The following is a 15257-nucleotide window of genomic DNA, read 5'->3' on the forward strand; positions in this document are numbered from 1 at the left end:
TGATTAATATTATAGGAATTTCTCGTACTATGAATATGTGTTTAATCAGGTATGATATTACTATAAAGAACCATTATGCGAGGCTGGGCTGGAGGGTGGTGTTGCCATCTGTTGAGGCCAAGCACAAGCTGTTATATTTACTTGTGCAGTGGCTAGAGGTGGGCAGTGGTGTCTCCCTGTCACATATTCGGGGGTGGATTGGCTCAAAGGTAACTCGGACGACGATCAACTTGCCCTTGAATCTCATACCTCTTCCTTCATGGGTGAAAGAAGTGGCTCAGATCCCAAAAGCAGGACGGTATGGTTGATAATGGTGAGAGGGGGAGATGAGAGGAGCAGTGTGATGCTGCGGCACAACAAATGGTTGGGCAGGGCTGGCTGGTGTTGCAGTGGTAAACAGGAGGCTCCCACACAGCCTCAGGGGACGTGATATGATCAGAAGTATGTACAGGTGTCAGTGAATTAGTGCAGGTATAATGATCATTAAGTCTGAATTGCTGATTTTTTCCTTTATGTAGTAATGTGGATAGATAATCTGATGCAGATTCAGAGCCACACTTCTGTACCAGAAGTGATCACGTTTTTAAAAGAAACTGAGCTAGATCCTTGGTAGATATAAATATAATGTATTAGCAGGAATCACTCATATTAAAGGAAAACTTAGATCTTAAAGGAACACCATCAGACCATGCAGATTCTGTAAAGGGCCAGAGCGTGGTTTTGCATTCCTCAAAATGATTCCTCATTTTATTTATGATAGACTGTTAGTCGATTTCTTCGCTTATTCATCACACAGATGTATAACCTTATGGAAAAACAGAGAATAAAGCATTGGAAATGTGCTTGATTTGATTTTGAAACTAGCTAATTTTCTCATGAGATTAGTTTATAAAATGAATGTTTGTGATGGAAGTAATCTTATGTTGAAAATTCTAATATTTGTATATGCTGAAATTAGTGCCATTGGCAGGTGCTTGGTTGTTTCTGGGTCAGACATTTTGTAAATTCTAAAGGCTTTGTTTTAATAAGCATGAACCAACGTGTGATTTTGCAAAGAAAATTGCTTCCCATATAAGAGTTTTTCCATAATAATGTTTATATGTAAAATTCTAAATCCATTAAATAGGATTATGCCATATAGCACCTGATATGACCCACAGAATATAGAATTAACAGTTAATCCAGTGATTTTGAATGATGGTTAATTCTAATGCTGTAAAGTTTTTCAAACATTTCTGTTTTTGTGATTTTTGAGTGACCTTTTATTTTCTTCGGAACTGGAAAACAAGTAAGGGACTGTGTGTATCAGTGAGGTGACAAATACATAAGATATTTGACTTAAGGGGCATGACAATTCTCACCTCTGTATTGGAAATCATATCAACGGAATTTTATAGTCACAAAAAGTTTTGTCTGCATCAGTCACATTAAATGACGATAGTCCACATTAGGTTAGGTTTCTTTGGCTATGAGTGCTCCTCATATTTTAATCTGTTCTTCTACAAAGGATACTTACTGTAATTTAATATTCTTTGAAAGAGTGCTGCTGGTGGAATAGATTTTTACCAATGCACATTTATCGTACTGATATTAGTCGATATTTATGTAAGAGTTGCTAAGCCCCAGGCCAGTGAATTAAGAACTGCATCCTACCAAAGCCTCTTATCATGTTTTTGTTAGCTTTCATTACTGGTTTGTGATTGTTTATCCAGAAGTTCATTATTGATATCTGATAAAGTTCATAACCACCTGAGGAGAGCCAGTTTTCTGTGGAAAGGTGGCAGTATTAACATCAACCAAAATCATGTGCTGTAAATGGATTTGTTATAGTTACAGAACTCGGTTGTACTTACAGAAATCACTTTAAAGGAATTTAGAATTGGTTTTTGGAAATTTTTACTGTTGGGCATGGTAATTTCTATGTCAGTAATGATGATAATCATGTCATGAATTTATTTTTGGTTAGCATACCACTTGAAGTGATCACTTTGAAGAATGTTAGGTTTGTTTAGCTTAGCTTCACTTTGTTTTCATGGATTGGTTCAAAATTATGATTCGTATGTGAAATAACATATAATCCCAGTAAAAACAATGATAATACCAACCCCAAAATCTCAATGTAATCTGACTTTCATTAACTCGTAAAACAGATCCTAGGTAGCTTTCTTGTGTGCAGAAAACTTTATAAGATTCAGAAAAATATTTTTTCCTCAGAACAAATGTCTTGATATTCAAAAGTAAAGGTAGCGTCAAGAACAGAGGACTATGCCTTAGAGGAAAAGATCCTCACCTGGCCCCCTTCTGTGTTCTTTCTTTTGGAAAAGTAAAAACTGGAGGGGAGGATTTCAAGCCCCCCGCTCCCACCCCTTTTAGTTGTTTCCCACGACACACAGGGAATATGTGGGAAGTATTCTTTCTCCCCTTTTCCCAGGGAAAATATGACCCCAAATTTCTTGGAATATTGTATATTGTAGTGCTAGTCAGAGTTGTATTTCTGAATAAATGGATGAATAAGCAAAATAGCTGACATGAAAGAGTTACTTAAGTACGTAAGTAGGTGTAAGATATGTTTTATACTGCATTTGTTAATACATGCATAATATTGTAGAATAATGTAGCTTTCCTTTTGATTTGATTGATTATTGATAATTCCATATTCAACATGTTAAGGGGGGTCATTATTAAAGGTGCAAGTACTGTACTTATCCTGCAACATCCACTGACTAGAACTATAGTTTAAGAAGTTTGGTGATGTGCACATGTCTATGTAGGATGAATGCCTGGTAATTGAGAATTAGGTATTTGATTATTTTCATCGAAGAAATTACATATTGGGGATGAGGTGTCTTATGATATATTGTATTAGTGTTTGCAAGTATGAAGAGATGGGTGATGTTCGAAGTGCAGAGGAGAAAACATGGCTTGCACTTCCCAGAGGAATGTTGTAGTTTCAGATGGCTGCATCTCTGATGGATTGGAGCTCAGGATTGTGTTTGGGAGACGTCGTGTATTGTTTTAAGTCATTGTGGTGTGAATGCCTCTTTGGTAAGGATGTACTTGAGCATTACTCTTCTGTTCCCTACTGTAGCAACTACATTTAGTCACCACTGATGTACATGTTTATGTTGATGTGTGAAATTGCGGGTCTGGTATTGCTATCTTTTCCCCTTTATACCCCATTGAATGGCATTATCCCTTTAAAGATACTGCGAGTTATACTGGACTGCGAATATTGAACATGACTTGCGGATTCGGGCCGTCTGTCTGCTCCTTCGGAGCGTAGGGATACGGCTAACCAGCTGACCACTAACCTTTGGACTTAGACTTAAATTGAGCAGACTCTCTGTCAGTAGCAAATCCCATGCGTTTCGTCGGATAGTGGCGAAATGGCAGTGGTCAGTGGTGTAATCATTCACCTACACCATTTTTCTTCATAGCATCCATATTGCTGGCACAACTTTCCCGGTCAGCATTAACATATTATCACAGAGTTATATCATTCCGGCAGCCAGGGGTTTCTATCCTGTCAAGGAAATAGACAAATTATTGGCATTTGTGTACGGGGAGGGGGGGGGGGTTGGTATTTTGTGCATCAAGCAACTTCATATTCATGTTTACAGGCGGAACCGGCTTTCATTGGTGTTTGATGTAGCAGGATATTTCCCATGAATATGTCACTTCAGGAGTTTCCATCCTGCTAAGGAAATGTATTATGACTGGCAACTTTATGTAGGGATTAGTCATCGTGTGCTTAGCAACTTTATAGGCAAAGACAGGGCCTCCTTTTAATAGCTTGAATAGTATAACATTCATATTCATTATATTATATTTTCCCGAAAACGTGTCTCCTGCAACCGGTAGTTTCTGTCATGCCAGTGAAATGGAAGAATGATTATATATGCCTCGCGACTGTGACTGCGGTTCGTCATTGTTCGTCTGGCAACTGTACTTTGGTGAATCAACAGACATATGAGATGACCGCCTATTTAAAGTATTAAAGTATGGATACTTCCAGGTCGTATTCCGTAGCCCGCAACAGTATGGCAATACTTTAACCCGTTGAGCAGGACGGTACAGTTTACAAAGGTCACGTTATCATATACGAGGCTTGCACCGTTGTATTCAAGGGTCGCACCGTACTGAAAAGGTTTCAAGGTCGCAAGGGTTTCAACTATAAAGTGATTACTTTCCATAGAAATTTACTGAGAGCATTTTGTATTCATGACCATAATCAGCAGGAAACGACTACTTTTAATGAGGGTTTGAACGACAAATACGACTGTCAGTGGATGTGGTCAAGGGAAAGTGAAAGTCTGCTAAGGTCATTGTGTCCAGTCACATGCCACTCACAACTGTAGTTGCTCGCAGTCAAGTGAAAAGCCTATGACGGACACATGATGCTGTGCTCAAGTCCAGGTTGATATACGCATGTACCCATAATGTTCTGAACTGCCCTTCTGTCTTTTAAATGATCATATGCTCATTTTCGGAATTATGTTGGTCATTTTGTTTTATATTTTTTTATTATACTTTGTCGCTGTCTCCCGCGTTTGCGAGTTAGCGCAAGGAAACAGACGAAAGAAATGGCCCCCCCCCCCATACACGTGTATATACATACGTCCACACACGCAAATATACATACCTACACAGCTTTCCATGGTTTACCCCAGACGCTTCACATGCCTTGATTCAATCCACTGACAGCACGTCAACCCCGGTATACCACATCGCTCCAATTCACTCTATTCCTTGCCCTCCTTTCACCTTCCTGCATGTTCAGGCCCCGATCACACAAAATCTTTTTCACTCCATCTTTCCACCTCCAATTTGGTCTCCCTCTTCTCCTCGTTCCCTCCACCTCCGACACATGTATCCTCTTGGTCAATCTTTCCTCACTCATTCTCTCCATATGCCCAAACCACTTCAAAACACCCTCTTCTGCTCTCTCAACCACGCTCTTTTTATTTCCACACATCTCTCTTACCCTTACGTTACTCACTCGATCAAACCACCTCACACCACACATTGTCCTCAAACATCTCATTTCCCGCACATCCATCCTCCTGCGCACAACTCTATCCATAGCCCACGCCTCGCAACCAAACATCATTGTTGGATCCACTATTCCTTCAAACATACCCATTTTTGCTTTCCGAGATAATGTTCTCGACTTCCACACATTCTTCAAGGCTCCCAGAATTTTCGCCCCCTCCCCCACCCTATGATCCACTTCCGCTTCCATGGTTCCATCCGCTGCCAGATCCACTCCCAGATATCTAAAACACTTCACTTCCTCCAGTTTTTCTCCATTCAAACTTACCTCCCAATTGACTTGACCCTCAACCCTACTGTACCTAATAACCTTGCTCTTATTCACATTTACTCTTAACTTTCTTCTTTCACACACTTTACCAAACTCAGTCACCAGCTTCTGCAGTTTCTCACATGAATCAGCCACCAGCGCTGTATCATCAGCGAACAACAACTGACTCACTTCCCAAGCTCTCTCATCCCCAACAGACTTCATACTTGCCCCTCTTTCCAAAACTCTTGCATTTACCTCCCTAACAACCCCATCCATAAACAAATTAAACAACCATGGAGACATCACACACCCCTGCCGCAAACCTACATTCACTGAGAACCAATCACTTTCCTCTCTTCCTACACGTACACATGCCTTACATCCTGGATATATTTTGATATAGAGCTATCTTGATCGTTAGGCTGTTGCACATAACACTTCATTGTCTATTATGAACACATATAAGTATTGCATCAGATGTTAGCGGCGCATATTTTGTACCCTGAATTCCAACTTTAAGCCAGTTTTTACTAGTTAGTATTTAATAGTCAGTGAATGGCACTCACCGGGATGTCACTGCATCCTGTGTTTAATGTCGCTTCACGTTTTCGTCATTAATGCCCTCATGAAAAAAAATTCAATGCAGTAGTCTGGAAATCTAACCGGCTCTTTATCTCGTAACTCGAATGCTGGGCAAATGATACCTATCGTTCCTAACTTTGTTCTCCTTACAAAAAGAAAAAAAAGAAATAATAATAGTAGCGATATGTATTGGCTCTCGCCTTGGGTGACACTTTGCTGCCTCATTACTGACGATGAAGAGAAGAATCATAAGAGATTCACTATTTGATAAAGAAAAAGGTGACAGTTTAAAGGAGGTACTGTATATATTTTCAAAGGCCCCTTCAGTAATTGCATTTTTGTGCTTTGTCATCTCTCCTTTGCCATGATTACCATCTACAGACGTTTGGGCATGGAAATGGCAAGGTTCATGAAGTATTCAAGGTCCATATTTTGGATCCATAGGGTCTCGATCGCCAGAATTAGGCGAGGCACTCATGTAGTGCAGGAAGCCACCACCTGATCGTGCATGCAGAGCGCCCAATGCGCCTAGAAGTCTCACTTGTACCCACATTTTCTTGCTTCTAGACGAGAATTCGGGCTTTCACCTCTTGAAACACAGGTGGAAGAAATACAGCAACCATAAGTGATATTCCTAAAATGAAGTGGCAGCCAGGAAGAGTAAAGGAAGAAATTCTATCACAAAGATAGTCTGAGGCACATTGAGGCTACCTGGCAAGAGTTAAAAGAATATCCTTCCACATAGATAGCCTAAGGTACACTGAGGAGGGTTGCTGGTGCTCACACAGCTAGAAACGTTAGTTTCACTGACTGCATGTACGATGATTTCATCCTTAGAGCGTCATATGCTAGTAGCCGCAATAAACCTTAGACATGTATCGCTTCTAGAAATTTATAGGGGGGGGGGGGAGCAAGGTTTTATATATATTCTCTTTTCTTTCAAACTATTCGCCATTTTCCGCGTTCGCAAGCTAGCGTTAAGAACAGAGGACTGGGCCTCTAAGGGAATATCCTCACCTGACCCCCTTTTCTGTTCCTTCTTTTGGAAAATTAAAAGAAAAACGAGAGGGGAGGATTTCCAGCCCCCCGCTCCCTCCCCTTTTAGTCGCCCTCTACGACACGCAGGGAATACGTGGGAAGTATATACATATATATATATATATATATATATATATATATATATATATATATATATATATATATACATATATATATATATATATATATCAGCAGACCAATCATGATAATTCAAACATAAAGGTGCGGTCACACCACACGAGTCGAGTCATGACTCTGTGTGACCCTCCATTCCAATGCAACCTCATTTGTATATAATTTTGCTAAAATTGTTTAGAGGAGTAGATTCATGACTATATCTTCCTCAGTCGTGAGTATTGAGAGCATTATTCAGCTGGAAGACTTGATAAATATTTTAATGAATAGATAATCAATGATTGCTATATTTTCTGTCGTCATTCTCAAGAATTTTTTTTAGGGTAGTTCAGCAGACCCGGAAACGAATGACTTTAAGCATTAAAATCTGGTCTTTGGTGAAGACATTTTTGTACTCAGATTCGATTCCTCCTCTTACGTCGCTGGATCCACAACCCACGTAATTCCGCGAGAGAATACTTGTCTATACCGCACGAAATCTGGCAGGTTACTGGCAGATTTGACTCTTCTTGACTCCTCTGTGAGCGAGAATCATTCAGTTTGACTCAAGTCGAGTGAGTATTATGATAGACTCGACTCGGTTGGCGTGACCGCATCCTAAGGGAACGACCTTTTGGGAGGGGCCAATCCTCCCGACGAACAACTGAACTAAATCACTAAGGCAGTCTACAGACGGTGAATTTCTTCTACCCCTTCATCTTTGCTCCAAGTGCTTTAGCTAAAGAAGAAAATCCTTTTCACCCAACATGTTTTGGATATTGTGACATGCATTCTTATACTGGAGGAGGGCTGTAAACAGGCCACCTGTACCCAGAAGTAGGGAGTGGCCTGCGTCGTGCACCACGATGCCAGTGTGTGCTTGGAAAGGTAATTTTAAGGCCCCTCTTGAATAGCGTGCACCTTAATAGTAATCATTTGTTACAATCACGTCCGCTCCTTATCTTGTGAACCAGGGAGGGAATGGGGACGACAGTATACTCAAATGTCACCCGCCATCAAATGGCGTGTCGTAACTGGCTCACACCTCCCCTCCCCTCTTCAAGGTTAAGGTCACTGGTGAGGTTTCTGGATTATTTAATTCCAGCTTAATAACTCCGGAACCAATGGAGGGGTTGGAATGATACTTTGTACAAGTATTAATCACCAGCAGATGATGTGTCTCGACATTCCTGTACCCTTATAAAGTCGAGGTCACTCTTGGAGTTGCGATATTTTCCGTTTCCGCGCCACTACTGAAACTAGTGGAGGGATCAGTATGTCACTTGGTACACGTACTGCCACCCACTAAACAGTGTGTCATGACCAGTCCTCATGGTCATCTCATTGAGGTGTAGGTCTCAGTAGACCCTTTTTTTTTTTTTTTTTATCGTCTGCCTTATTACGTTAGAACGAGACCAGTTACTGGGGCGATACTTCGTAAGTAGTACCTACCACCTGCAATGACCCCCCCCCCTCCCCACGGTTGTTCTTTCAAGATCATGACATGGGAACTTGGCATTTTCTATATAAGCTTTATAATTTTAGATGCAGTGGAGGGATTACAGTGACTCTCTAAGCAGACGTCAACCCTGACGCACCAAGCGATGTGTCAATGAAGTCACTCACAGAAATGTTGCAACCCATTCATACAGCTGCCATATATATATATATATATGTATATATATATATATATATATATATATATATATATATATATATATATATATATATATATATATATTTCATGCTATTCGCCATTTCTCGCGTAAGCGAGGTAGCGTTAAGAACAGAGGACTGGGCCTTGCAATATCCTCACCTGGCCCCCCTTCTCTGGTCCTTCTTATGGAAAATTAAAAAAAAAGGGGGGGGGGATTTCCAGCTCCCCGCTGCCTTCCCTTTTAGTCGCCTTCTACGACACGCAGGGAATACGTGGGAAGTATTATTTTTCCCCTATCCCCAGAGATGATATATATATATATATTTTCTTCTAAACTATTCGCCATTTCCCGCGTTAGCGAGGTAGCGTTAAGAACAGAGGACTGGGCCTTTTTTGGAATATCCTCACCTGGCCCCCCTCTGTTCCTTCTTTTGGAAAATTAAAGAGGGGAGGATTTCCAGCCCCCCCGCTCCCTCCCCTTTTAGTCGCCTTCTACGACACGCAGGGAATACGTGGGAAGTATTCTTAATCCCCTATCCCCAGGGATAATCCTCCCCTCTCATTATTTTTTTTGTTATTTTTCCAAAAGAAGGAACAGAGAAGGGGGCCAGGTGAGGATATTCCCTCAAAGGCCCAGTTCTCAGTTCTTAACGCTACCTCGCTAACGCGGGAAATGGCGAATAGTTTGAAAGAAAGATATATATATATATATATATATATATATATATATATATATATATATATATATATATATATATATATATGTAATGTTACTCCACCATTAGGTGTATGCGATTGTAATCGCGTACCTTCCTCATTGTAGATAGAATCACAATTTCACTCAGATTTTAATCGCCAACAAACAGTGCCCCGCTTTGTCTGACGAACGGAAATAAACGCACCCTTTTAATTATTTCCTATTAAGTTATTTTTGGATTTCTGGCATCACCAGCTTATATTATAGCTTATGTATTGTTAATTGTCATAAACTGAAGTGGAATATATTCATATTGCATTTCGTTAAATATTTTGTGTATTTGGTATGGGGAGGATTTACAAATTAAGAAATGATAAGGTAAGGGAGAGGTTTGGTCATAAGAAGAGTATGTAAGAGCTGAAGAGCGTATGCTGAAATGGATATCTAGAGAGGGTGAGTGAAGAGAGAAGACTTAAGAAGGTATACATGGAAGTGGAGGGAACAAGGACAAGGTGGAAGAATGGAGTGAAAAATGCTTTGTGTGCTCGAGGCCTGAACATGGCGGTTGTGAGGTGTGCACAGGAGAGAGTTAACTGGAGGGGTGTCGTATACTGGGGACGATGTGCCGTCAGTGGGCTAAACCAGGTCCCATGAAACAGTCAGGGGAAACCAAGGAAAGATTTGTGGTGCTTGGTTCGGACAGGGGCTCTGGTTTCGGGACAATATACTCTACAGCTAGAGAATGAATGTAGGCAATGGAGGCCGTTTTTCCTCTGTTCCTTGCTCTCTTGTTACGCGGGAAAAGGCGTGAGTATATGTATATATATAAGATTTTTTTCTTCGGTACTATTTTTGTGTTTTGGGGAGAGATTTTTCCACTTGTGTTGCCTTATCTATTAACCTTGTGTATATGCAAGTTGTATTTGCTCACACACACACACACACACACACACACACACACACACCAACTAACCGAATCCAGGTACTCATGGAACAGCGGGGAGGATGAATACCTGGCTTGGGTGTGGATCAACTGCCTCGTACAGGAGTCGAACCCCAATGCAGGGCGGGTCCGTGCAGATTAGTTTTTTTTTTTTTTTCTGTTCGATAAGATGTGGTGTGTATTGTGATAGAATGATTAGGGCATTGCCAGGGAAACAAATATTCCGTGAGTGAAAGGAAAGGTTCCTTTGGCCTTATGACCTGTTAGGTTTCTGAGATCAGTCTGCTTCATTGGTGCCCATTAAGTACTCGCATTCACTTAAGGTTTGTGATTGTACGAGGCTTCACCCTTCGGGTGCATTTTCGTGTACTTGCATCCACCAAGAATGATGTATCCAGTCCCATGAAGGCGACATTGGTAGAATTACAATTTTGAAGACGTGGTGAAATATGTTGAAAAGTAATTTCGTAAAGAACCATCTTTGTATCCGGTAGCAAGTCAAGTTTAACGGAATTTCGTTTTCTTTCATCGTGTTTGTATGTGTAAATATATATGTTTAATTTTTTGTTTTTTCACAAATTAATGATATCGAGAAACACTCGTGGTGGTGTGATGGGAAAATGTAATACAGGATGTACGTTATTGGTAATGAACTGAGTGCCAGTGATTTGCCAAGAAATGATCAGCGAAATAAGTAGTAGCTTTTCGAACGCGTGGCATATATACTCCAAGGGTACGTGGGACAGGAAAAAGCCACAGGGACGTACTTGATAATGGTAACTTGTACTTCTGTCGGTATCCTTGGGTTTTTCCTATACTTCATTTTACATGGCTTTGGTTAATATGAGTATGATTGTTTGGACATATATGCTGGTGTGAGTCAAAATTTGGACCATCTGAAAGAGATGACTGGTTGAAGCTTAATGCAAACGTCTACTTGTTTGGTAGTATTATATGTGTGGATCGAAGTGAAGAAGCTTGGCGCTGATAGATTGTTTCTTTAAGTACGGCTTCTGGGAGCTTAAATATGTTTATGCTGAGGCCCAATGGGCAACTGCAATTTGAATTTTATTTAACCCTATTGCACTGCCAAATGTAAACATTCGCCCTTCCTCATCGGTACCTGCATTGTGGCGTATGCCTCTCGTCTGTTCCTGCTTGCTCGTTTGTGCTAGTTCCGTATTATATTCGGATAATCATTAATATATTTTACTTTATACGTTCAAGAGACGTCTGTAAATACTGTAATTACAGTTTTACTCATATTGTGAAGGAAAGACGGCCGCTGCTGTGATTATGATTTCGTTGCTGTTCTAATTTTGGATTTTCTTTAAGATAGATTCTTAGAGAAGTTTCTAAGAACAAAGAGAGGGCTGGTGAGCTAGTTTGCCTTGGAGCTTGTGGCTGTCAGCGCCTAAGTATACTGCGTGTAAACTAAAGTATGTGTATGTGTTTGTGCGTGTGTCTTCCCCGACTAGGCGTTTTCCTTATTGCGTGTACGTCATCGTTTTCATTATTGCGTGTACACGTCTCTACTCAGAGTGTGTGAGAATTTGTAAGCGAAACATACACGTACATACGTGAGAGGAAGCTGTCTTGAACGCCGCCTCACTAGAATGGGAGACATCCGGGTGAGTGTGGGGCCCTTATCTTGCCTGGGCCTCGCTGTCACTTAGGCTACGTCGTCCCTACTGTATGTTGAAGGTACAAGCCGCACCACTGCTCTCGGGCACTTGGCACACTCGTCCATGTTACATGCGTTTGTTATTATTTTTTGTTGGTGTTCTTTGTGCATACTCTATATTTTTGTCATAATTTCATTATTGCATAGGTTAATATTACATACATAGTTTGAACTGTGTGGTTCAGGACTTGGTTCTCGAGATGTCGATATCACGCAGTGGTGCTATTTTGTGATGCTGATTCATGAGTGTTGCTTGTTTATAGCACTTACCTACCTTTTCTTTCCTTACAGAGAACGACAAGGGCCATGGACTAGTGCTTCTTGTCGCCGTAGCCGCACCAGAGATACGATATTACGTGCGTCCATAGGAAGAGTGCAGTGAAAAGTGCCAAAGAAAATTACTTATTGAGATATTTGGATGTATTGATAACCCATTGAAAGTGTTGGCTAAAAGGGATCTCTTAACACACTCTGGTCCTCGAGACCCTTGTGACTACATTAGGCGTAGTTTTATGTGTTATAATTAAGTGTTGCACCAATTAGCCGGTGTCCACTTTTGAGTGACGTGAACGGACACGCCCACGCCCACAAACATGACCGCCACCTTCGACCCCCACGACCGAGCCAGGTGAGTACGGTCAAGGTTCTAGTTTATATTTCAGATGTGACGCTACGATGGTTTAAATTTTCTTGAATTCTGTTTAATGGTAAGACTGAAGGTTTGAACCAGACTGTATTTGGTTTTTGGTAAATTGTGAAATGTCGATTACTTTTGTTTAGCTAAATACTAGGTGATTCATGTCAAAAGTAGGTAACCATCGCCTGCATTATGTATGAATCAAGGATGTTAGGTTTTTCTTCGAGGCTTCCGATTCACGTACGCGCAATCTAGTGGACAAGCACACCAAAGAATACGATTACTTTTTTTCCCGGAAACTCCCGTCATAAGTTTGCTAATTGTATCTGACAAGTTGTATGGGAAAATTGTGATTGAAAAGTATAAGATACTGATGATTGAAAGGGTGAAATGCAAAGAGCATCAGATTGGAGAGAAACAATGTGGTTTCAGGAATGGTGGACGATGTATGGCTCAAGTGTTTGCGTAAAATAATGTGTGCGAGAAATACTTCAAGAAACAAAAGGATTTGTTTGTGGCATTTATGGATATGGAGTAAGCACATGCGAGGGTTGATAGGTATTCTTTGTTTAAGGCCTAATTAGAAATCAAGAATTTGTGTGCGAGTAGATGGGGAGAGTGGGTGTTTCCGGGTGAAAGTTCGTCTGCGGCAGGGATGCGTGATGTCACTATGGGTCCTAATTTGTTTATGGATGGGGTGGTGAGGAAAGTAAATAAAAGGAGAGAGAGGCGGGTATGTAGTCCGTAGAGGGTGGGGGGGTGGGAAGTGAGTCAATTTATTGATGACACCGGACTGATGGCAGATTCAAGTAAGAAATTGCGCAAGTTGTTGTCTGAGTTTGGGAGTGTGTGGAAAGGAGGAAATTGAAAGTAAATGTGACAAAAGAAAAAAGGTTATTAGGTTTAGCAGGGCAGAGGGACAGGTTAGCTAGGTCTGAGTTTGAATGGAGAAAATTTGGAGGATGTGAAGTGTTTTAGATACGTGGGAACCTTGAAAGCGGAAGTGAGTCACAGGGTGTGTGAGGGGGTGAAGGTTCTGGGATGGAGAATGTATGGAAAGAGAGGTCGTTACCCGGGAGGGCAAAAATGGTTATGTTTGAGAGTATAATAGTCGCAACGATGTGTGACTGCGAGTCATAGGTTGCATATGAGGATGTGCGGAGGAGGGTGGATGTGTTGGAAATGAAATGTCTGAGGATGCATGTGGTGTGAGATGGTTTGATCAAGTAAGTATTGAAAGGATAAGAGAGAGGTATAGTAACAAGAGTGTAGTTAAGATAGCTGAAGAGGTGTGTGCTGAATTGACTTGAACATGAGAATGAGTAAGGAGAGATTGACAGAGGATATATGGGTCAGAAGTGGAAGGGACAAGAAGAGCGAGACCAAAATGAAAATGGAAGGATGTAGTGAACAATATTTTGATTGCTCGGGGCCTGAACATGCTGGAAGGAATAGGGGTGAAAGGGCTGTGCATGGAATGCAGAGAATTGGAGCGATGTAGCATTCAGGGGGCGACGTGGTCACATTGAACTGAACCATGGCATTTGAAGCAGGTGGGGGAAACCACTGAGAGGTCTTTAGGGCCTGGTTGTGGATAGGGAGCTGTGGTTTCGATGCGTTATACATGACAGAGGATGCATCTGCTCTTGGCGCTACCTCCCAGACACGGGAAACTGCGAACAAGTACGGAAAAAGATGTATATATATATATATATATATATATATATATATATATATATATATATATATATATATATATAAGGCATTTGTGCAAAACATAAACATCCATCGAGAAAAACTTGCAGGTAAAGGAAGAAGAAATGGTATGTTTACATAAAACCAAGAAAAAATTGATAAAAACAAATAGCAGCAACTAAAAGATAAAATATTTGACATAATAGACAGCATGCCTATTAAAGTGCAGTACAAAATCAAATATTAACCTTTACTGAACATACCTTTATGAAACAGTAAACTGTACAGTATTTATCAACCTGTAAGTGTTTATGAATATGTAATACCTATAAATGTTTTCCAGAAAACGTATCATCAACTTTGTGGACTTTATTTTTCCTTTCTTTGTTTGTGAGATGTCTATCCTTATTTCGTATTTTCAAATGATGAAAATCGCTTTACTTTCTAGGAAGGTGAAGAACACCAACTTGTTGGGTGTCAAAGCTATTTACTTAATGTATTTATTTATGTACTTATGAGGCTTTCAGAGGTGTTGAACATATTGGATAGCATGATCATCAGCTTTGGGAAATGAAAAGAAAGGCTTTATTGTGGGATGAGAGACTTTGGGTATTTATGAAAATCCCAGTAAGGTGACAAGTAAAGCATTCCTTTTTATGGTTAAGGGATTAATTCAGAAGTGGAAATAAGTTTTGGAATTTTTTTTAGTAGGACCCATGGGTAATTATATTTCAAATGCAGTCCTTGAGGTTGCTGTCTGTAAAGCGCAGGAAACTTGGTTTAGATTCCTCAAGTTGCTTGGCATAAGCATAGAAAATCCCATATTTTCTGTGAATAAGGCAAGTACACTTTTTTATTCTCTGTTGTTATTAAAACGATATTATGCTTTGACATATTTGAGTCAA

The 15257-nt window shown here is 40.5% G+C and overlaps 1 protein-coding gene across 2 annotated transcripts in view; it reads left to right on the forward strand.

The window, feature by feature from the left end:
* The first annotated feature begins 79 nt into the window (after positions 1-79).
* Crk (Crk proto-oncogene, adaptor protein) overlaps positions 80-15257 on the forward strand; it is a 115076-nt gene continuing 99898 nt past the window's right edge. The window contains exons 1-2 of one of the 2 annotated variants that reach the window (XM_071693876.1): positions 80-209; positions 12312-12648. In XM_071693876.1, coding sequence (XP_071549977.1) covers positions 12614-12648 — 35 coding nt within the window. In that variant the 5' untranslated portion in view covers positions 80-209; positions 12312-12613. The remainder of the gene's footprint in view (positions 210-12311; positions 12649-15257) is intronic. The other variant, XM_071693877.1, reaches the window with a different exon arrangement.

The sequence above is a fragment of the Panulirus ornatus genome, chromosome 56, assembly GCF_036320965.1.
Source record: "Panulirus ornatus isolate Po-2019 chromosome 56, ASM3632096v1, whole genome shotgun sequence".
In the NCBI taxonomy this organism is placed as follows: domain Eukaryota; kingdom Metazoa; phylum Arthropoda; class Malacostraca; order Decapoda; family Palinuridae; genus Panulirus; species Panulirus ornatus.